We start from the raw sequence: 24,654 nt of genomic DNA, 5'->3' as shown, positions 1-24,654 counted from the left end.
ATTCTGAAAAAGATCGGGAAATGGTATGTGTTCGGAATGTTTTGCTGGATTAAAAGCTAAGCTATGAATCATGAAAGTTCTGCAAATATAAATTAAAGTTACATTAACGCGCGTTACACGTTATCAATGTTTCCGAACAAAATATAGTTCGTCAATAAAAATAGAAAAATAAAGAAGTTACACATGGGAAAGTTTATTAAGAGAACAATATATATAATTTATATATTTAAATAAATAACGCTAAGCAAATTTATATTATAATATATATAATAATAATAATAATAATAATAATAATATATAATAATTTATTATTAATATTATATATTATTATATGATATATAATAATATAATAATATATTATATATAATACAATATAATATAATATATATAGGGTGTATATAATAATGGTGGTATATACCACCATATTTAAAACAGGGTGGTATATAATAAAATAATAATAAAATAATATATAATAATATAATAATATATTATATATAATACAATATAATATAATATATACAGGGTGGGTCATTAACTTTTGCCACCAACATTTTAGACAAATTAATAGATCCGAAAGTATGATAGTAGCAGAAAAGTTTTTACAATAAAAGTTGCATGAAAAACGGGAGCTATTATATGACGTTAGTTTTTTTTTGCTAGGTGGATTCGCTTCCGAGATTTAAAGATTAACTTTGTTTTTTTTAAATAGAATGCTATGTTTTAATACTTATTGTCTGATATATATATATATATATATATATATATATATTGTTCTTTTAATAATTAATTTATAATTAATTATTTGTTCGATTACGATATCTTTGAAAATTGCAATAAAAAAATTCTAGATATATATGTCAACAATCCTGAGAATCGAATGAATAATCGAATAATCTCGGTTTAACTAACAATCGCATAACCAAGTTGACGGATATTGTGGTTTTCTAAGAATTAAAATACAATTGAAAAAATAAGTAATCATCCGTTTTATTTCCAATTTCTTTGTTCTTTCTTATCGGTCATTTAAAAACTGGAACACATTATATAAAAAAAAAAAGTACTTATTCTTGCAATTTTTAAAATGAGATCTATATATATATAAATATTTTTCTTTTCTCAACGAGTTTCTGAAAGAATTACAAAGCAACGTAAGGAATGACGGTAATTAGTGAATAATTAAACGTTTAAGGTCAAAGATTCTAATATATCATTGCGTGGGTAAGGGCAAAATGTTAGATGGGTTGCAATCATTTGTATAATTATTAGTAACAATAGGAAATAAATATACAATAGATTTATCGGAAGAGACTATAATTTTATTTTATCAAACGTTCAAAAGTAAGTGTAGTATCTATTCATTTAATTTATTATTTATCCAACATATAACTAAACGTGTCATAATTTCAATCGTCATTCGTGTAGTGTCATGAAATCCGTGTAATTTATTACTAATTAACGTTCGTAAATTGATCATGCGATGGAACATTTTTTCCTTACACATATTCAAAGTTACTTTATACACGTAAATTAATATTTGTTTGTACACGTAGAATTAAATACAAGGGGTGGGGGAGGGGGGGGAGGATGAATTAACTAATGTTTTCTTATTTTGCATCTCGTTAATCATTTTTCTCTCACGTATAATAGTAGTGTCATTCTATTTAAAATTGTTTGTTCTAGCGAAGAAAAAAAGAAAAATTATTGGTGACGTGTACGTATGTGTCTTATAAAATAACGTAATAAGTCTTATTAAATATTTAAAAAAAAGTAATTTATTTATTTATTTTTTTCTTCTTCTTCTTCTTAAGATAAATATTGCGCATTTTCATTTTATTCGTAAATAATAACGATTTGAAATTGGGAACAAAAGTTGAATAATCGTAAATTTATGAAGAAAGATGAAATGTTATTTTGTATTTATGTTCACGATATGTTGCACCTTTTTATTTATTTTTTTAAACTGTGCCATATGGAAGGACGATTAATCGATCCGCATTGCGGTTTATGTCACACATTTATATATACATTTGTATACATGTATGCATTATGATAACAATGTGGGATACTTGACCTCGATAATAGATGATTTAGTTTCTATTTTAATATACACAAATCATAGAAATATATATAATATAATAATCTTCCACCATAAAAATTATTTAACAAAAAAATGACAATTAGTATGAATTATAATTAGCATATATTTTAGAAAGGATAATATATTAGATAATATATTAGAAAGGATAATACAATTATAATTATAATAACAATAACAATAATAATTTACATACAAATTGTAATATATATATATATATAAAATATAATTATTTTCCTCCATAAAAATTATTTTAAAAAATGATAAATATTATAAAATATAATTAGCATATATTTTAAAAAGGATAATACAATTAATTGTTTGACAATAATAGTTTATATAAAAATTGTAATACTTAAAATGCTAAAAGTATGTATAAAATTATCAAAAAAAAAAGAAAAGAAAAGAAATAAGTTAACGGCAAAAGAAAAATTTGAAAATCCAGCAATGAGGAGAGTTGAAATAAATAAGATAAATTATCCGTGCATAAGAAGTAAGCCGAAAAAAACTTTATCAAAGTGAAAGAGAAAGAGAAAAAGAAAGAAACAGAGTGGGGATGAAAGAGTTAGAGCATTGGGGGTAAAGTGGGTGGAGGGGGGTAATAATAAATCGTTCACCTGAACCTACTCCTGGGTTCTGTGCAAGTATGACCGCGAGAAACCAGCAACACCAACGACAGTAACAGGAAAAGTATCAAGGAGTGTCGTGTCGGTCAGTGGCAAAATAGTTTGCAATAATGTTTTCTACCAATTCGAAAATTGTTTAATATTATTATTATTGAAAATTTATATTAGAAGAACTAAAAAGGCAATTAAAAAGAAGTTTTAACAAAAATTTACCCGTTTTACCTTTCGCGACAAATTAACGTTTCATTTCAACTCGTATTTCTACCAATTCGCGACGAATCGTTTAATATCATCATTAAACATTTATTAAAAAAGATATTAAAAGGCTAATTTTGAAAAAGATTGAAAAAACATTCGGTTGTTTTACATTTTGCGACAAATTAATATTTAATTTCAATTAGTAATCCCACTCCTTTGGTTTTCTCAACCTCCCACTTTTCGAACTGTTCCTTTCTCGTACGAACGTTCATTCCCTCTCCTTGATGGTTCTTCACTCCACTTCCACCTGTTTTCTGATCGAGTATACCGCTTGGCAAGTATTACTACGATCGAATACGTTCATTCGTTCGTTCGTTCGTTCGTTCGTAAGTTTCGTTTCGTTTCGTTTCGTTCACGACGATCGTGTTCTAGTCGATTTAACACAACAAACAAAATAAAAAAAAAAGAAAAAAAGAAATAAAATAAAACATACATTCGCGCGTGTGATTCCGAACGTGATCTTTCAACGTTGGTTCCGATTTTTCTTTCTCTTTCTTTCTTTCTTAATCCTTAACTATCTCTATTTCTATCTCTCTTTATCATCATAAACAACAACATATCATTTGATAAACGTCAATTTGGGAAAGAAACTTGGAGACCCGCATTGTGTACACGAGAAAATAAAAAGAAAAATACTCAACTGTATATTTACTTTGGTGAGAAAAGTTAACGGGTTTTGAAGCTGGTTACCGTCGTGTTCCTCTGTGTTATTCAGGCAAAAAGGGAATTGAACTTTCTCCTTCTATCTTTCTTTCTTGTCGCGGTCAACTCAACGTGAAAAGTCACGAAATAATATTCAATTAAAAGTTTCAAAAATAAGTAAAAGGATTTTTATATTTAGAAGTAGAATCGAAACAGGATCAATATTATTTTTCAATGTACCTACTTTGATTAATATTTTCCTATATCGTTTCGTTTAAATTAATTACATCTTTTAGTTTTTTTTCATTTTTAACGAGAAGTGAAGAAACACGCGTTACGTTAAATCTTTCGATGGTGCGTTAAAAAAATATAATAATAATATAATTTATTATTATTATTATATTATTATTATTATTATTATTTTTATTTGCGAAGAAAAAAGTGGAAAGAACGTGTGGTGTTTGCTAATAAGTGCACGTGACATTTGAAATAACTGATTAATCATGCGAGTAAATCGTGGAATTTGCGCTAAACTGCAAGGAGGATTTCTCAGACGATGGTGTACGTATATTTTTATATATTATAATTATTATTATTATCGTTATTTTAATCATAAGGTCCAATTTGTTCACCTGGTTGAACCCAAATTTCTGTCGCGACTACTTTCTTTTTTTTGTATTATTATCTAGGAAAAGTGTGACAAAGTGGTACGAATTTTACTGTAATTATGGCAATACTAAAATCATTTAGGTCCATCCAATCGGAATTAATTGATACATAGATAAGATATATTTTATTATTATTATTATTATTATTATTATTATTATTATTATATATATCATCGTCAAATTTCTCAGACCAATTCGATTCGCTTAGTTTAACTCAAATTTCATATAATGAATAAATATCTCTTCCGTTAAAAATGATTTTAATAAATATAAGTATGACAAGTTTTGCAAGGGAATTTAATCATAATTTTATAACGATAATATAATTAGAATAATAATAATAATAATAATAATAATAATAATAATAATAATAATAATAATAAAATAATTAAATTCATAGTTACAAAAGATTTGTCATTTAGCTTTATCCAATATACGATAATTTATATCGCACAATTCACTTTCCCTATTTCTAAACATAACTTTCTTTTCCCACCGGTAAAAGTAATTTGAACAAATTCGATAGCGATACGAATTTAAAAGATTAACCCATGTTAACGCGTTAAAAAAAAATAATAATAAATAATAATAATAATAATTTGTGTGTGATAGAAACATAGTTGTCGCATAGATACGTTGAAGTACCGGTGCAACAGGTGAACTTTCCGATCATGGCAAAAGCTAGTTAGTGTCGCGTTTGATTCTTTCACTCTTTGAAGTTGAATCCTTCTATCTCTCTTTCTCTCTCTCTCTCTCTCTTCCGTTTCTTTTCTTTCTTTTTATCTTTCTTTGAAAGCAAGCAAATGGTCGTCGCACTTGAACGACGCGTCGAAAAACAACGTTAGCCATCATCGTTATAGGGTCAATTCGATGCAATGGGACGTGTCATGCTCCGGAACCGCGGTTCTGAATCATCATTCTTGTCATTACGTTTTGTGAGAGCGTAGATAGTAGATACGTGTGTGACCCAGACGCTAGAATGGATTGATTATACTGGGTGACCTATAATTTGCTTCAACCCAAAATCCATTAATATTATTTTAACAAGGTATCATTCGATAATTTTTCTTAATATTTTTCACAAAAGTGCATTACTATTATTAACACATTTCATTCATTGATTAATGCAAACAACTAATATTTTTATCCAACTTTATTACTAATTAATAATAATAATAATAATGTTAGGGTGAACCTATATTATTATTATTCAATTAGTTAATATTACTACAAATTAGTCAAATTATTAATAAAAGTGTCACAGGGAAGTTGGACAGGTTAAAAATCTTTTAGAACGTTATTTAAATAATTTATAAAAACTTTTATTAATTATTATTATTGTGTTGAAAGTGTACTTTGAAATTACATAATCTCGTGATTGTATTTTTATAAAATTTACTTTGGAAATATTAATTTAAAACAACCTCACGAACTTTTGTGATTCACCCTAATATAATAATATATTAAATAATTGAAACTGATCGAGATTATATCGAACAACTAGATTTTATGGTATATTCGTTTAGATTTTTGATTTTACATTTATCAATGTAATTTAATATATGTGGAAGATTTATTTTAACTGTTATTAATTTTTCCATCTCATACCAAAAGCTCCGTCCCCTATGTTTCAAAGAAGTTATTTGAAATTCAAGAAACGTGATCGACGCCTTTCGCCATTGTTTGGCGCCCTCGCATTCCTTCTCGGGTTTTAAAAGTGCACGTGGTATGCCACGAGACGAGTTTATGACAAATCTGAACAATTTTTATACGAGTTTCTTACTCGAGCGGGAAAGCTAAGCGACGAGGTTTTATTTGAACCTTTTTTTTCTTTCTCTTTCTACGAACGTATATAACTGTAAAACGTAATTACGTAGACCGTTGAACTAATACCAGTCAAGATTTTCATCCTTTGATCATTATTTTTAAACAACACATTTTTATTTTCCCATACACATATGTTTTTATCTTTACAAAGAATCCTTCAACTAATTTATTAATTGTCAATCAATTAATAATAAAAATCTAATTCAATATTAATTTAAAAATTGACGAAATTTATTTTGACGAATTTAAACGATTAATTACGAATAAATTCATTCATTTATTTACTCAATAAATAAATAAGGTAAAATAATTAATCGATATCAAGCGATGGTAATCATTACCATTTCATTTTAATATTACTATACTTATTTTGTATTATTCAACGTGTACGATATTATTCACAAGAAAAAAATGTTACAACTTTCTTACATTAAATTTCTCATCTTTATTATTTGAGAAGGAGATTCTTAAAGGCGTTCGTTCAGAAATAAGCGGAGACTAACTTGTAAGTTCTACCGAGAGCAGGAAGTATACTTATATAATAAAGAGTAATTGCCATAAGTTAGAAATTGTAATAGGTAGTATAGAGTGCTGAATACTTTTATACCAAATACTTTTTCGAAAAAATAATTTGGTCATTTATTTTTTTCTTAAATATTTGGATAAATGAAGGATCGTAAAATGCGAAATATAAAAAGACGATATAAATTATGTTAGATAATAATCAACGATATTTATTATTTCTTTCTTTTTCTCTTACACACATGCACATACACACACACACACAAACACACTTTTTTTATCGAAGAGAAATTTTGAAGTAATAAAAATAAACGAAAATTGTGTTGCTACCTTTAAGGAAGTTACGTTTACCAATACGTTCAACATACATGTACACATACACATAGAAAAAATATTTCTTCCTCAATAAGAACCCAAAGTGAAACGATGGGAAATCGATTTAAATTTAAAGTTGCATTGAAATTTAATTGTGCTTAATTGAGCCGAGAATAGTTTTGCATTAACCGAAGTAGCGGATGTTGTAGTATACTGTTCTTCTATACACATACTATATATATATATTTCTATATATTCGTAGAATATTACGTATGAAAGAAAAGAACGGAGTACACCGTTCACCAAGCCAAGTTCTTAAAGGAACGTTCGTTCTTTCAGTTTACGAGTAACGTTTACAGGTAATAAGGAAAGTGTCTTAGGGATATATACATGCATCATATGCTTGTGGTTTGTTTAGTCTTTCTTTTCTTTATTTTTTTTGTATTGTATTTTATTATTATCCTAAGAAAGGCAAACGATTTTAAAAGATACCCATAAAATTCCTATAGAAATGTAGAATTTATTTCCGTAAATTCTTTTTACTACTCTATCTTTTTCTATCGATTTGTTCAATGATTTCGGAAGAAAAAAAATTTGGTTGACTGTACGATTTTATATATAAATATATGTTGCAGTGAAAGACCGAAATTGGAGAATATTAAGATAGACATGTTCGTTTGGTGTATGTCTGAAATATTAATGTATAATAATAAACCGAAATATTCGGTTTTTCAGCTATGTATCTGGTATCTGTTGACAAGTGATTAATGTATAATTGTATTACAGATTCTAAAATTTTCAGACCTTCTATACACTGTAGACACAATATATTTTTATTATACATGAGTATTATTTTCATTTGTTCTGTATAAGTATGACAAAATAACGCAATCTTTCAAAAATCATGAAAAGAATGTGCACCCATTTGCATGAAATGTTCTGAACATTCCAGCCCTTCTATACGTAAGAAAACAATTGCATATTGCTGTTACAGCTATACCTCATACTATGGGAATAAGTTAAAAAAATATCCAATTCCCATCATATCTGAGTACTTTCGAAACTTTCCTGACACTAGGAGGATAGTAATCAGATCTTCAATGGTTTATCAACACACAACAGCGGCTTTAAGAAAAACGTATTACATTCTTTATAATTTATTTTTTATAAATTAAATCTTATCCATTTTAAAAATCAGTTCCACATTAAAGAATCGAAAAAAGGAACCTTCTGTACGAGATTGAAAGTAATAAAATATACTTAAATTAAATCATATAATTTTAATTAAAACTATTTCTATCGTGTCAACAAAATTCCTAAACCAAAATCCAAACATGTGAACAACAAACAAAATACAGAATACTACAACGACAAGCTGTTACTTTTTCCTGTTACCAATTTGTATGCATAAATGCATATTCGTAAAGTAACTAAATAAGTTCTTGCGATAGTTCAATGGATAGAGCAGCCGTCTTGAAAACGGTGAATCATGGGATCATCGAGAGCTTCCAGGTCTCGAAAGTAAAAATTATTTTTTTTTCAATAATTTTTACGCGGGGATGACGTAATGATGACGTAGATGAACGGTGAAGGTGGCCATGACGTAGGGCAACCCCCCAGGGGGTTCGTATTATTTGTACATGACGTATGTACGGAAAAAGGCTGGCCACGAAATAATGACCACCTTTTGGGGGTATAATTTTATTTTTCTGTTATAAATATTTATTTTTGTTCTCTAAAAAATGAAGATTTTAAAAAAACTGAAAAGTAGGATTTAAAAAACCAAAAAAGGATCCTGTGATTTTATTACAAATCTCAATTTTCGAGAAAACTATTAAATTTTTGTCGAAAATTCGATTTTGTATCAGGAGAATATGACATCACAGGAGGTATTGCAGAATCGGGCATTTGCAAGAATTTTGGACTTTTCCAAGAATTTTGGATATATTTCCAAGAATTTTTTATATTTCAGAGAAATTTTAAAACATTTTTTGCCAATTCAATTTTATTAACAGGATCATATGATGTGTGAAGAAGTGGCAAGCGCGATCCTTTTTTCGTTTTTTAAATCCTACTTTTCAGTTTTTTTAAAATCTTTATTTTTTAGAGAAAAAAAATAAATATTTATAACAGAAGAATAAAATTATACCCCCAAGGGGTGGTCACTATTTCGTGGCCAGCCTTTTTCCGTACATACGTCATGTACAAATAATACGAACCCCCGGGAGGGTGGCCCCATGACGTTATCATCATATAAATTATTGAAAAAAAAAAAATTTTTGCTTCCGAGACCTGGAAGCACTCGATGATCCCATGATTCACCGTTTTCAAGACGGCTGCTCTATCCATTGAACTATCGCAAGAACTTATTTAGTCACTTTACGAATATGTATTTATGCATACAAATTGGTAACAAGAAAAAGTAACAGCTTGTCGTTGTAATATTCTGTATGTTTGTTGCTGTTCACATGTTTGGATTTTGGTTTAGGAATTTTGTTGATATGATAGAAGTAATTGTAATTAATTATATGATTTAATTTCAGTATATTTTATTACATTCAATCTCGTACAGAAGGTTTCTTTTTTCGATTCTTTAATGTGGAACTGATTTTTAAAATAGATAAGATTTAATTTATAAAAAATTAATTATAAAGAATGTAATACGTTTTTCTTAAGCCACTGTTGTGTGTTGATAAACCATTGGAGATCTGATTACTATCCTCCTAGTGTCAGGAAAGTTTCGAAAGTACTCAGATATGATGGGAATTGGATATTTTTTCAAACTATTCCAATATTATAAGAGTTGAGTTTTGCGTGATGATTTTTAAGGTTGGGCTATGATTATTTCTTACCTAGACGAAATAAATAGATGTATTATTTATTTATTAAAGAAATTTACTGTGTCTAGTACAAATAGAATGGCTGAAAAATTCTGTCTCTTGCATGTGTAGGTCTCAAAATTTCGGAGTCTATCATACAGAAGGGTGTAAATTTTTGTCATGATTTTTGAAAGGTTGCGTCAAGATTTTGTCATACTTTCACGGATAACAAATGGAAATAATAATTATATATAATAAAAATGTACTGTATCTAATACGTTGTGATGTACGAAATAACAGATCTCATTCTACTACAACTCTTCATATGCTGGAGTCTCAGTATTTTTCAGCCCTCCTCTACGTATTTTAAATACAATACATTTTTATTATATATAAGTATTACTTTCATTTATTCTATATAAGTATGAAATAAATCTTGACGCAACTTTCCAAAAATCGTGATAGAAATTTGCATCATTTTTACTTGTAAATATAGATTAGTTGAGAAAGAAATAACAAGATTCGATTGATATACAAAACGTTTTAGAAAGTTTATGTTTCTTAAAACAACACATGTATATACTTATATACATACATAGATACACACACACACACACATAAGTTTCTCGTTTTACGGAAAAGAAAGGACGATGATCCCACGAGAGAGATCTTTTCGCATAGTCAAAATGCAACCATAATATCGGACACGCGTGAGAACGGATTAACGTTCTGGGAATGGGAACGCCGAAAGTTCTCGACATTTTCATGGAAGAAAGAAAAAGATAAGTCGATCTAATCTTTATGCATGAATATATATATATAATTATAATTAAGTATATAAGTATATATATATTTGAATGTTGCCACATTTATATCTTACATTAAAAGATCTTAAACCCAACATCATTATAAATGAAATCTTCCAAAAAAAGAAAAAAAAAAACTCATATACTTCGATTAATTAATATTAATTATTTTTAAGTTTTAAGGATTTTTTTGTAACTACGTCATTAAATAAATTACTATGAATAGAGTCATTTCGTGTTATTGTGATTGCTTTTGCAATAACGACAAAGAAGAAGAGAATATGAATGAAGATGATGAGTATTATAAATGGTGGAAGATTAAGAGGGTTGGGGAGGGGAGAAGGAGGAACATGAAGCAACGACAAAATCGTAGAAAAGTTCGTTTTTACGATCTCTCTCTCTCTCTCTCAATCGAAAGAACAAATCTTACGTAAGAGTATATATGTAAATTCGTTTCATTTCAAACAAGTCTCTCGATACTTTAGTACGATCCTATCGAAGTCGCCGGTCATGCGAGAAGAAACGATTCCTATCCACGTATGTGGTTTAGTTATATAGATGAACAAGTTTAAACGAGAGCTCTAGTTGTTGCGTTAGATCAACGTTAGAACCTGAAATCCGATTTACCAGATCTATATTTCTTTATACCGTTAAAATTTAAGACACAAGTTACTTGCGGTTAACCGATAAAATTATTCGTAAAAATCTAGAATATTTTTGTTAAAATATGAATTAGAAATTAAAAAAGATATATACATATTATTTTAAAAATTATATAAATTATTATATATATATAATTATTATTTTTTTTTTTAAATTACATATAAATTATATATATAAATATAATTATTATTTTTTTTTAAATTATATATAAATTATATATATATATTAATAAATAAATATATATATTATTATATTATTTTAAATTATATATATATACTTCTCTGATAAAAATAATGTGTTGTATGTTATCGTGATACAAATACGAATACAAGACGATCGAGATAAAGTAAAAGAATGTAATTACTTTGAAGATTTCTTCCGCGTCGTTTTTCCGTAAATAATTATGTCTTTAATAATGCATACATTTTATCGAAGAATGATAAATGTCTATTACGTATACATTATCGTAGCACGCGTAAGTATATCACATATTATATCGAATTTTTAAATATTCGTCAATGAACGTTGTCCTCATTTACTTTGTTTTTTATTTTCTTTTCTTTTATTTTATTTTATTTTGACCTATGATAAATTTATATTTTAATAATTATTACGATCAGTATGAGATGCTAATAAAGTTACCCAGTATTTTTCTTTCCTTCGTTTTTTTTTCCTTCTTTAAATAGAAACAGAAGAATGAAAAAAAAAGAGATTGAATTTCCACGCTTTTTTTTATTGATAAAAGTGTTACGCCATTTATTTTAAATCCGAATCACAATTAAAATGCGAATTAATGAGATCGCATTCTAGTTTACTCGGAAGGAATCTTATGTAATGTTTTTGCAGTCTGTTTCAATAATGGGGAACATTTTTTTTATTGTTATCTTACGAGCATCGTGACTTTGAACGTTAACGAAATGAATAAACCACGGTGGTTATCTTTTAAAGCAAGGTTTAAGTGTACATAGAACGGATTACGTACTATGATTGTGTCTACGTTAGTTAGAATATTGACTTTCGTGTTCGGTCGGTAGAAACGATTTCATGATGAAGAAATAATCTACATTCTAATCCGCACACATACAAACACACACATACACATATACAAAATGCATACAAGAAAGACCTGAAAGAAACTTAAGCGAAGCAAGAGTACATTTTCCATTCCTACCATAAGAACTGAATGTAAATTGTTATCTCGGATAGTATTGTTTAGGTAGTATCCTAGATTATTTTCAGATAAATGTAAAAGTAAATATCTTTTTTGTATTGTTCATTGAAATTTCGTTTAATCAAAATCTAGTAAATAATTAATTTACTAGAAAATGTATGTATAATAGTAATATTTAATCAGCAATGTATATATGTTATAATATAACATAATAATATACGTTGTAATATAATATAAATTTTTTTGTTATTATAACATAATAATATAAATTATTTTATGTATAATATAATTATATAATAATATTATTATTTATATATAATAATAAATAATTTATATTATTAACTTTTTATTATATTATATTATTAACTAATTTTTATAATAAATTTTTATAATATTATATTATTAACTAATTATTAATTAATATAATTATTTATATATAATAATATTATTTATAAAATTATTTATTAATATATTATTATAACGTATATATATATATATATATATATATATCGTTGATTAAATTAAACCTAATCGTTTCAATACTTTTACTGAATTGCATGTATTGTACATAAATAATTTACCGTGTGATTTTTCCAATGACTATGTAATAAGTTAGACCATTATATATCTGAACGTACGTAATCGTAAGGAATCCTAATTGGAAATGTTACATTTATGGAAATAAATACCAGACGATAACCACGCGATAATGGGTGTAGAATTTTTATGGTGAAATCTGAATCAAAGGACGTAGATCGACCTCGCCGTATTTGTCATTTAACTCGTGTGTTAAGGAAAATTCTACATAAGGAATTTTGAAAGTGTATTTACCAAGAAAATTGACCGATCGTCTTTCTACGTATATAATATACGATTATAGAAAATTGTAAATTTCGAAAGAATGCAACTAGTCATAACGTGTGCGTTGGATTGTGTTCTATTAACACGCTAGAGACAAGAATAATAAAAGCTGTAAAAGCGGATGCATGCAATTTTCTCGCCTACTCGATGCAACGTTTGGATAATGTGACATTGCACGATAGGCTTCGTTAATAACATTTCAGTCTTTCATATATATATGTTATAAGTATAATATATATGTACTTATATGTACATTACAAATTTCATTTTATATAAAAAATTAATTTTATTTTTAAATTTTGTATACAATATAATATTATATTTGTATAATATTATATAAAAAAAATATATACTAATATATTTTATATATTATTTTATATACATATTAATATATATTTTAAAATAAAAAATAAAATATATTATACAGTATATAAAAAAAAGTAAAATGTATTAATATATTTTATATAATACAATATTATATATATTTTATATATACAATATTATATTGTATAAAAAAATGTATTAAGAAAATTTATAAATATATATTTATATATGTACAATATAATATTGTATAAAAAAATGTATAAAGAAAATTTATAAATACATATTTATATATGTATTTTCATTCGAAAGTAATGTTTAAGCATTTACAATTAGCGAAAATTTTAGCAGAAACTTTAACGACTCTTCCTTCCAAATAAAAAATGACCTTGAGCTATTTTTTTTATAAAGATTTCATTGACGACTTTCATAAGTCTTTGTTACGTAATAAACGTCAAGGTTCAATGTACGTCCAAAGAATTTTGATATTTTTAAACACGTGTATATTATCTTTCGTTGAAATTTATTCTCTCGCAAATAAAAATTTATTGCCATAATTTTTACGAGGATATGTAATTACGTCGATTTATTTGCACATCGTAGTATTGGAAACGATTCGTCGTTCTGTATACTCGTCTGACGCATCGATTTTTTTCTCGAACCGTTTTCTTCACAATAACGATTGCTTGTTTTCCAGGTCATCGGTTTTAATTTATTTTATTTTTTTCTTTTATTTTTATTTTTACTTTCAAAAACATTCCGCGTTGATGAGAATCACGACAATTTTAGAACCAATCGGTAATGGACATTTATTTTCTTCAAATAATATCTACGCTTTTGAATTTATTTAACAAAAACATATAGATATATTTTTATTGACTTGTCCGATGTATTACGTCCATAAATTAATAATTATAATTATAATATTTAATATTTAAATATAATTATAATAAAAAGAAAATAAATATAAAAAAATATAATAATATAAAAAAATATAAATATAATTATAATATTTAATATTTATATTATTATTATATATATTGTGGGCTAGAAGAAAAATCTTCGTGTAATTTTATAAATAAATTATTCATTTCTTAAGTTTCTTTTTTCGTTAGAGATTAAATTTTATTCGTTAAATCGTAGAAAAAAATTCTTAAGCTCGTAGTTTTACATATTGAAATAAATAGCAAGAAAAATTGAAAATAATAAATAATTAATATTTAATAAATCATCCAGAAACCTTTGTGACTGTATGCCTGTCATTAAACAAAATGTTTATATTACTTCTTATCCATACACAATATCATGTTAAAAATGTTAAATTAATAATAATATAAAATAATAATGATCAACCTTATTATTTATAAAAGAAAAAAAAAGAAAACAATAGACAATCGTTGAAAAGTCGTCACGTTCTTTCTCGAGGTTCAAGTTCTTACTTTGGTAATGATTATTGATAATATATTTTTTGTTCGTTTTCTTTTTTCATTTCGACGTATCATGAATCACAAATTGTTTGCACGTATATATCTGTGATTGATCAGAAACGGACGTCACGTAAAACGAAACAGTCCTGGCTAACACACGCAAAAAAGGTATTCTATTATATTTCGATTCATTCGGAACGCTTAGAAAATGACGGACTTTAAATAAATACTTAACACGTTTCTTTTACAGCATGGGTTGCATACGGACCCACTGTTATTCAGGCCATTGGATAATTTTGTTCATTCGTTTGCTAGTCGTACCTTTTTTTTTTAATTCCATTCCGATTAACGGGGCTCATTCCTGGTCAAGTGACACAAAAGTAAAAATTATTCGATTCAACGAAAACGACCATAATTGACGATTTTGAACATTCGCGTATTTTTAATCGATAAAAAATAATTTTAACGGACTGAGCTAATTTGACTCATTAAAAATTGGATTAATTTTTTTATATTTAATATTATTTTTTTTTAATTAAATATTAATTCCTAAATTCTACTCGATCCTTCATTCGAACATACATTTGTACGTCATTCAAAAATAATGAACAAAACATCCGTAAATCAAGTGTTAAGGAAAATTCGAGATTATCCTTAACTCCGTACGATTATTTCTAATGAAAAGAATAATATAAAAAAGGAAATGATGTTACGCAAATTGAGAAAATAATTTGATACTCGAAGATTGAAGTATCTACGTTACCGATTTGTTTTTAGCATTTTCGAAATGTATTTTCGATGTTAAAATAATGAATATTTTTTGTCGAGATTTTTGATATCAAAAATTCATAGACAAATGTATGATTCGATATACCAAAAGAAAATTAATCGAATCAGAATGATTCCTTTAAGTGGAAAAATAATTAAAAATCTCTTTAATCGTGAAAAACGTATAAGAATTTCAATTTTTTTAAACGATTGATCATTCTCATCCGATTTTTTTCGATATTTTTGGATAAATTTGGCTAATTTTTGAATTTATATATATAAATATATAAAATATTTAAATATATAATAATATTCGATGACAATTTCTTCGAGTTTTTAAAAGGTTGTGAAAATTAACACGTTTTTACGTAGAATTTTATAATAAATTTGTTTACAAATATAGTTTTGTCTCGATATATTATTTACATCAATCTTGTGAATAATTAATCAGTTATTTTTTCATATACATATTAAACGTTTCTCGTTGACGACATTTAAGAAAACATATTTCTTTTAGAGAATAAAAAAAAGAGAGAGACAGAGACAAAAAAAGATCACACGTTTGATATAACAACATTCTGGAAACGAAAGATTATTATATTAATTTTTATACGAAGTATTTCAAGGTTATGTTATATGTCGCTAGTATCGTTCCTAAACTTTTTGATTAGAAATTCCAATAGATGAAAGTTCTTTCTTTTCTTTTGTAACGGTTTTGAAGAAAATGTCGAGCGTTCTACACACTCGAATGTTTCCTAGCGGGACGTAGTAGAAATGGAGGTCGTACATACCAAGTCGTCCGTAACGTTTTACAAGAAAGAAATAAACACAGGAGAAAATCATAATATATTCCGTTTAATAAAGACGACGAAACCTAGATTCCAAAATTTATATTTTATAATATATAATATAATATATATTAAATTTATATTTTATATAATATAAAAATAATATATATATTTTTTTTTGTTAAATTAATATAATACAAAAATTTAGTTGATATAAAATAATTTGCTGATGAAGTCATAATAAATGACGAAACGTTTAATTTATTTAATTTAACTATTGTTATTTCATTTCCAACTTTTTACGAGAAAATTTATTTATAAAAATGTATATTTTATAATAATATATATATATATATATTTAATAATTATATTAATTCGTTTAAAAATATTATTCTTCGATCTAGATAACAAATCTTGTTTCCTTTCGAAAAGATTTTTTTTTGTTAATTTAAAATTTAAAATAACGAGTACAATGTAATTTTAAATTTTCCATGAGAATTCTCGTGTAAGAAATATTAAAGTTGTAAATGAGAAAGAAGAAGAAGAAGAAATAGAAGAAGAAGATGATGATGATGATGATGATAGGAAATAAGTAGGTTAGTCGGGTAAGATAATAAAAGAAAAAAAATAAGAAAAGTTTTTAAGTTATGATAGAAAGATGTGTTTAGAAGAAAACTTGGAGGACAACAAGAAATACGACAAGTTCGTTGTCGTGAGACTTTCTCTGATAAATAAATTAGATTTAGTTGGTTGATTTAGTTGTCTCCTTGACTCGCTGTGAAAGATAGAACGGAAATGAGTTAATTGTTCCGTAACGTCCAACTTTCCCGACTATGAGAAAATATAATTAATGATATTCAATCTTTTACACAGGATTTTTATTTAATATTTATATGATTTATAATAAAACAAAAAAAGTCTTACGAAAATTTTGCGAACATGGGTAAATAAAATTGTATATTCCAATTATTTTATATATTATATATATTTTGTTTAACATTAGTTTCTTTTTCGAATAAGTATAGCATGTTATAAAAATTGACGAATTATACGATCACTCGGTCAACGACGAGGAACGAACCTAATTTCATTCGAAATCATATGCGATGTCAACGCAACGTTTCATTACATAATACATAAAGTGATTGTAAGTATGTTGCAGTACGTATCATTTCCTATTTCTTTCTTTTTCTTTTGAATTTATTTCTCCCCGTGTTTTATGTTGCAATCACAGTCAAAGAATATATATCAAAAGTAGAAAATAAATCAAATTAATTCTTTGTAAGACATATTGAATAGAAATTTTGTTGTTGTTGTTGTTGTAAGGTGAATCCAAGATTAGTATTAATTAATAAAATTGATTCTTACGAATAATGTAAGTGAATAATTCGTAAAAGTTTTTAATCGCATTATATTGGTCTTAAAATTTCGTTTGAATTTTTATCTAAATTGTCGTGGCGAATTTGATTATAATTTTAAGTATAGAACGAATCGAATTGAAATTCGTGGTCGTTAAGTTACGTAATGAAAATATTCTTTCTTAGAATCTATTCGTTCCCTGCGTTTTTATTTTTATTTTTATTTTTATTTTTATTTTTATTTTTATTTTTATTTTTATTTATTTATTTATTTATGTTTTTCTATATACTGGCACGTTTAATTACGATTTTATGAATATAAAGACAAATAAAAAGGATATAACTCAAATTGTTTTCATCAATTCGCATTAATTAGAAAGAAACAAAAATCATTCAATAAAATTTACGATCGTGATATAAAATTCGTTTAAAAAATGATAGTTAAACGAAATTGAGAAATCTTTCGTTAAAATTTTAAATATTATCGTGAAACGATACATTACGAATTTTGTAGCATGAAAGAATTGCGAATAAGAATTGTTAACAATTTTAACCCCTGTAATAAATTTTATCACTATGAAATATCGTTCACGGTAGCGCGAACGAAATAATATGAAGTTTAGGAAAAAAGGAAAGAAAAGTCGGAAGAAAAATTAGTCTTCCGCGAACGGTAAAACATATAAAAATTACACTAATGTAGAAAGGCTACTTAATAATAATAATATTTTGTTGTCTACTCGCCATCATTGTTTTTCTTCCGCTTTGCGTGTTGAATAATCTTAGAGATAAAAAATTTTTATATTTTTATTCGTTCATTATGTATACACTTTTGTGACGTCATTTATTAATGATTTATTATTTAATTATATTTAATATATACTTAATTCAATTTAATAAATCATAATACGCGAGATTGATTTTACTTATTACGATAAAAAAAGAATTAAACATATGTTTCTTGGGATTGTAATTATTTGATCCTCTTTATAAAACACATTCATTAGATTAATTGAATAAATCCTAATTCGAGATTAATTTTATTTATTATATTAGAAAAAATTAAAATACACATGTTCCTCGTGATTATAAATATTTAATCTTCCTTTTTAAAAAATATTTATGGTTGACTGTATATCTATGACTTATTCAAAGATTTTCTAAAAATGAATATGTAAAAAGGTAAATGTGATTTATAATTAATGCGTAAGGATTTACATCGTAAGTATAGTTAATGAATGAAAATTTTTCTCTTATTTCTTCTTTTTTCTTTTCTTTTTTCTTTTTTTTTTTTTTTTTATCTAATTATCTTTCGTGTTTAATTTTCCGAGATATAATTCAATCGATGGAAGATAATATAAACTTAAAGATAGTTATACGCGTGCTTTTTCATTCGTACACGCGCTTTCTAATCGATCTTAACATTTCTAATTCATTCTGAAAGATTATTATAGATTTTTTATTTTAGTTAGAAAAAAAGAATATGATCGACAAATAACAAATAATTATTAATTAAAATATATCTATTAAATATAATTATTTTTTCTTGATAAAAATCACTTTCTCCTCTCTCTCGTAACGTTGAAAGATTGTTAAATAAAATAATCGGAATTAATAAAAGAATAATGTAACGGTGTAAGCAATTTTCGTAATAATGATAACATTTAACCGCAAAGAAAAATTATTAACAGGACAAACGTAATAAACCAGAAATAGTGTAATAGTGTAATAAAACTATTAAGAATCTTAACTTGTCCAGGATTGCTGGTTGTGCGTATTACGGAACGTTTTAACGTGTTACAAATATTAAATAACTCGCCAATCGAACTTTCGTACCTTTCCTTTCGCTCGAAAGTTTACGAGCAGGTTGTAATAACTTGAAGTTGTTTAATATATACATATAATACTTTCAATGTAATTCTACCATCTATTGAATTATTTTTACGTTTATATTAATCCTTATTTAATATCAACATAATTTCTTTCTCTTCGAAAAACATTGATAATGTATATTATATTTATTGAAATATTAATTTATTTCAATAATCCACTATAATCACGGTAGTATTTATATTTATATATAATTTAGGAATATATTATTAATTATATTATATATTTTTATATATTAAAATTATATTAATTAAATTAATAATATTAATATTATATATATATATATTAAGAATGTTAAAGAATATATATCAAAATTATTTTTATTATAAAATAAATCATAAATTATAAATTTACATAATTTTATTTAATTACATTACTATCGTAATTACTCACCGTAGCAATTATTTCATTAATTTTATTAATATTTTTACTATGCATATGTGTACGTATAAGTTTATTCAAAGTAATATTTAATGTTAGATTTTTATATAGGGTGTCCTATGGCACGTGTCCAAAGAGAAAGTATAAAGTTTAATGATTTCATAAGGAATCATTAAATTTCTTGTTTTTTCTTTTTTCTTCTTTATTTGCATTATATCAAGGAAATGTTTGTCTCATTTCGATCTCGTAATACATTCAATTCGTTTATTACCATACAAAATATCTTCATCAACTATTCTTATAAATTAATGAACCTGTTTCTATGTCCTTGCATTTTTTTAACGTTTTCTTTTTTTTTTTATCTATATTTACCATCTTTGTATGTTGCGTTGAAAGAAGAAATAAATATAAACAAAAAATATATAAATATATAAGAAAACAAAAACCAATGAAATATCTATTTCAACACGTTCGCAACTAATTTATGGAAGTTACTCATTCATTCTAATTTCTCAAGCATGATAATCCACCTTGACTCTTCGTGACCTTGACTTTCAATGACCTTAGCATTGAAAACTTTCGTATCTCTCTTGTTGGATGCAACCGACCGGTTTTTCATGGACTTTTCACTAATTCAAATTTATTTAACGCGACAAATGATAAATACTTGAAACCTTCCCTTATAATAATTCATCTTCTTTCCTTTCATTTCTTTCATATTTAAATTCCTTCGGCTCGGTAAATAAAGATAAAAATAGTGATAAAAGGAATCTTATTTTTCTCAAGAGCCAACCAATGATTTGCAGTTTTTTACCTTCGTGTCAAAGACTTTATATGTTTAGTATAATATAAATTACTATTATAAATGTTATAATAAATAGGAATAAATATTAAAAATTGCTTTACAAGCAATAATATAATAATATAATATAAATAACGTTATTATAATTACTATAATAAATACGAACAAATACACTAAAAATTGCTTTACAAAAATCAAATACAATTTTATTTGATTTTATTAATAAACCGCATATACATATATGAAATATTTATTTTATCAAGTAAAGCTTGTTAAGCGTATAACCAAAATATTTCATCTTTTCTTTTTCAAGCAACGTTTTGAAAAAAATTCTACCGTCATCTTATCGATCATTTGCATAATCGAAACGTTTCGTTTCGTTCGAACGATTTATAATTAAATTGCATAAAATTAATAATTTTATTCGTCTTGTTTTTTATTTTTACAGGGGCAGCAGTGGCTCTCGGAGTCTTGCTTGTTATTATAGCTGCAATATTAGCAGGAATTTTTCCAAAATTGATCGAAGTCATCGTGAACAAGCAAATCGCATTGAAGGACGGTGGAAGGACTTTTGGTTGGTGGAAGGCACCACCCGTGACACCGCTTTTACACATTTACATTTACAATGTTACCAATGCCGACGAATTTTTAAACAACGGGGATAAACCTATACTCAATGAACTCGGTCCATATGTTTATAAACAACGTTGGGAAAAAGCAGATATTACTTTCAACGGAAATGATACGATCAGTTACAAAATACGAAAGACATACGTTTTTACACCGGTAATTATTTTCATTTAATATATCATATTATTTCTTATAATTTTTATTAATTATTATTATTAAAATATTGTTTTAGTATTATTTGAATGAAATATACTTTCAAATATGCGACATTTTTATATCTTACAATTACTTTTTAAAATATTTATATTATATTTATAATATAATATATATAATTAGATATTATTATAAATATATATATATATAATTAGAAATTTTTATAAAAATTCAGTATAATTTGATAATTAAATATCCTATTTGTGCATTTAACTATTACTATTATTCCATATAATTTCAATTACTAATCAGACATTTAATGTTTAACAATTTAATATCGTAATTAAATATTTTCTTTTGTCATATATTAAAGTTTTTTCATGCATTCATGCACTCGGAATCTTTTTGTCTCTGGATCTTGTTTTTTTTTCCATTACTAAATATTAATTTATTCATTTAACTTGAGAGGTTTCTTTCCACCAAAGAAGGTGACATCTTTGAGAAAAACATTTCTTAACGAATTACTCACGTGAATTATTTTGCATAAATGAATAAAAAAAAATAATGTATTCACGTACGTAGTAGAAACGGATCAATAGGTTACTCGGTGCACGCTATCTTATGAATTATGATCATTAGTAATAAGATTTGTAATCTGTCAGCAGCACTCTATTATTATTATTTAACCAATCTCTCTAGAGCTCGTCCAAGTTTTCAGTAGTTACGTAAACGTAATCAAAGTAAAAATTGATTCTCCAGAGTAATCGATTCTTGGCTATAATTTCATTCATAACAACATTCTAATCCAGGAATGTAATTAAACATTTTAAGAACCCCAAGCCTATTTAGTGTATAATATTTTCAAAAATAACAAAATTAATACAAAAATAATATATTAAAAATATATATATAAATATAATAAATAATATAGTAAATAAAAAAGACAGGTCTTCGAGGCTCAAGTGGTAGAGCGTTCTTTCAGTATGCGAAAGATCCTGGGTTCGAATCCCCCCGGCCCTCTCGATTGTGTTAAACAATTGAAGCTCGAATTTATTGGGAGAGTTCTTCGAACGAACAAATGCGTCAGGATTGTATCACTAATTTAATAAAAGAGAAATTATTTCTATAATAATTCAATTTCAATCAAAATACAATTTCTAATGCAATATTTTAAATGCACGTTTATGTGTGTAGGTTTGAGATATACGTACATTAACGATTTAAAGATAAAAAGAGAGAAAAATTAAATGGTTCGAATATAAATAAAAAAACAAAAGGAAAAGAGATAATTATAATCAACGATTATTTGACTACTCTTAATTTTATAAATTATTTGATTATATTATTCTATACGAAGGAAAACCATAATTCGTGTTTAATGCACCTTATACTAAATACGATCCTGTTTTAATGAATTATAAATCTCGAATATGAAAAATGAACTTTAGTTTTCTATACCTCAAAAGATTTCACGTTTCTCAAGTCGTCGTCGTTGTTGTTAACACAAAACCAGAATCTGTGGTTTTAATTAATCATTGCATTTCCTTTCCTATTTCTCTTTCTTTTTTTTCTAACATTTTTTCTTTTTCTTTTTTCTATTGCATCTCGTCATCCTTTCGAACGATGACCTTATGACCGAGCATCAAAGAACGTATCGCGTGATTTCTCTTATTCCGAGGAAATGTAATCTTTTGTGTTGAAAATGATCGAGACGATTACTGTCCAAGAAGACGAATAGATCGTGAAAGTCATTACATGATCACCACTCGAAAGATCAACTTCTACTTGAAACACTAACGTCTACTTCAACTTGATAATATCTAACGAACAGTATTAATGATAAATGATTTTAACTATTTTATATCATTTTTATCTATGAGATAAATCAATAGTAAAAAAAAACATACAACACAATATATAAATTAACTATAAACTTCTTCTTCTTCTTCTTTCTTTAGTTTAGGCAAATTGCCTGTTTCGTAAAAGACGTTTTTCTGCCTATTGCACTGTTAAATTGTCGCACCATCGTTTTCGTGGGCGTCCCGTGCTTCTGCGGCCTACAGGTGACTTATCCCGTGCAATTCTGACAATTCTTCCGTTGTCCATTCTGTTAATATGTTCGTTCCATTCTTTTTTTCTTTTTAGTATCCATTCGTTGATGTTTTCCACTTTGCATGTTCTTCTTATATCTTCACTCTCTCTCGATCCAGTAGTGTTTTCCCAGCTATTCTGCGAAGAATTCTCATTTCGGTTGTCTCTAGTAACTGTTTCGTTTTCGCCGTGTCTGGTCGAGTTTCTGCGGTATGTGACATAATAGGTCTTACCATTGCCTTGTAGATTCTTGCTTTGGTCTCTATGTCAATGTTTTTGTTTCGCCATATTGTGTCATTCAAACAACCCGCTATTCTGGATGCCTTCATTGTCTGTTCTCTTACCTCTGCTTCAACATCACCATATCCTGAGATTTCTATTCCTAGGTACTTAAATCTTATTTCCTGCTGAATAACCTTCCTTCAATTTCCAGTTTGCATCTTAACGGCGTCTTTGATGTTGTCATGCATTTAGTTTTCTGGGCCGATATTTTCATGTTGAATGATTTGGCTATGCAGTTAAATCGGTGTAGTAAACGTTGTAGATCATCCTCATTTTCGGCCACTAATACAGCGTCATCAGCATAGCATAGGATGGTTATTTCTTCGCTGCCCATTTTATATCCTTTTAGCAGTCTTACGTTTCTTATTATTTCGTCCATAATGATGTTAAAAAGCAGGGGACTTAGGGAATCCCCTTGTCGGATACCACGACCTGCATCAATCGGTTCAGTCAAGGCGCCATTTATCTTTGCTTGGATCTTATTGTTTCTATA

The 24,654-nt window shown here is 26.4% G+C and overlaps 1 protein-coding gene across 3 annotated transcripts in view; it reads left to right on the top strand.

The window, feature by feature from the left end:
• The first annotated feature begins 2,738 nt into the window (after nt 1-2,738).
• The window catches only part of LOC122521928 (scavenger receptor class B member 1), a 31,140-nt gene continuing 9,224 nt past the window's right edge, over nt 2,739-24,654 (top strand). Inside the window, exons 1-3 of one of the 3 annotated variants that reach the window (XM_043642681.1) lie at nt 2,739-2,806; nt 4,057-4,182; nt 21,454-21,791. In XM_043642681.1, the coding sequence (XP_043498616.1) occupies nt 4,125-4,182; nt 21,454-21,791 (396 nt within the window). In that variant the 5' untranslated portion in view covers nt 2,739-2,806; nt 4,057-4,124. Of the gene's footprint in view, nt 2,807-3,118; nt 3,636-3,860; nt 3,976-4,056; nt 4,183-21,453; nt 21,792-24,654 lie in introns of those variants that run through there. The other 2 variants (XM_043642679.1, XM_043642680.1) reach the window with 2 other exon arrangements.

Source organism: Polistes fuscatus, unplaced genomic scaffold (genome assembly GCF_010416935.1).
Source record: "Polistes fuscatus isolate 324 unplaced genomic scaffold, CU_Pfus_HIC Scaffold5, whole genome shotgun sequence".
Taxonomy (NCBI): domain Eukaryota; kingdom Metazoa; phylum Arthropoda; class Insecta; order Hymenoptera; family Vespidae; genus Polistes; species Polistes fuscatus.
Note: the sequence above shows the minus strand (reverse complement) of the source record. Positions and strands in the feature narration are given on the sequence as shown.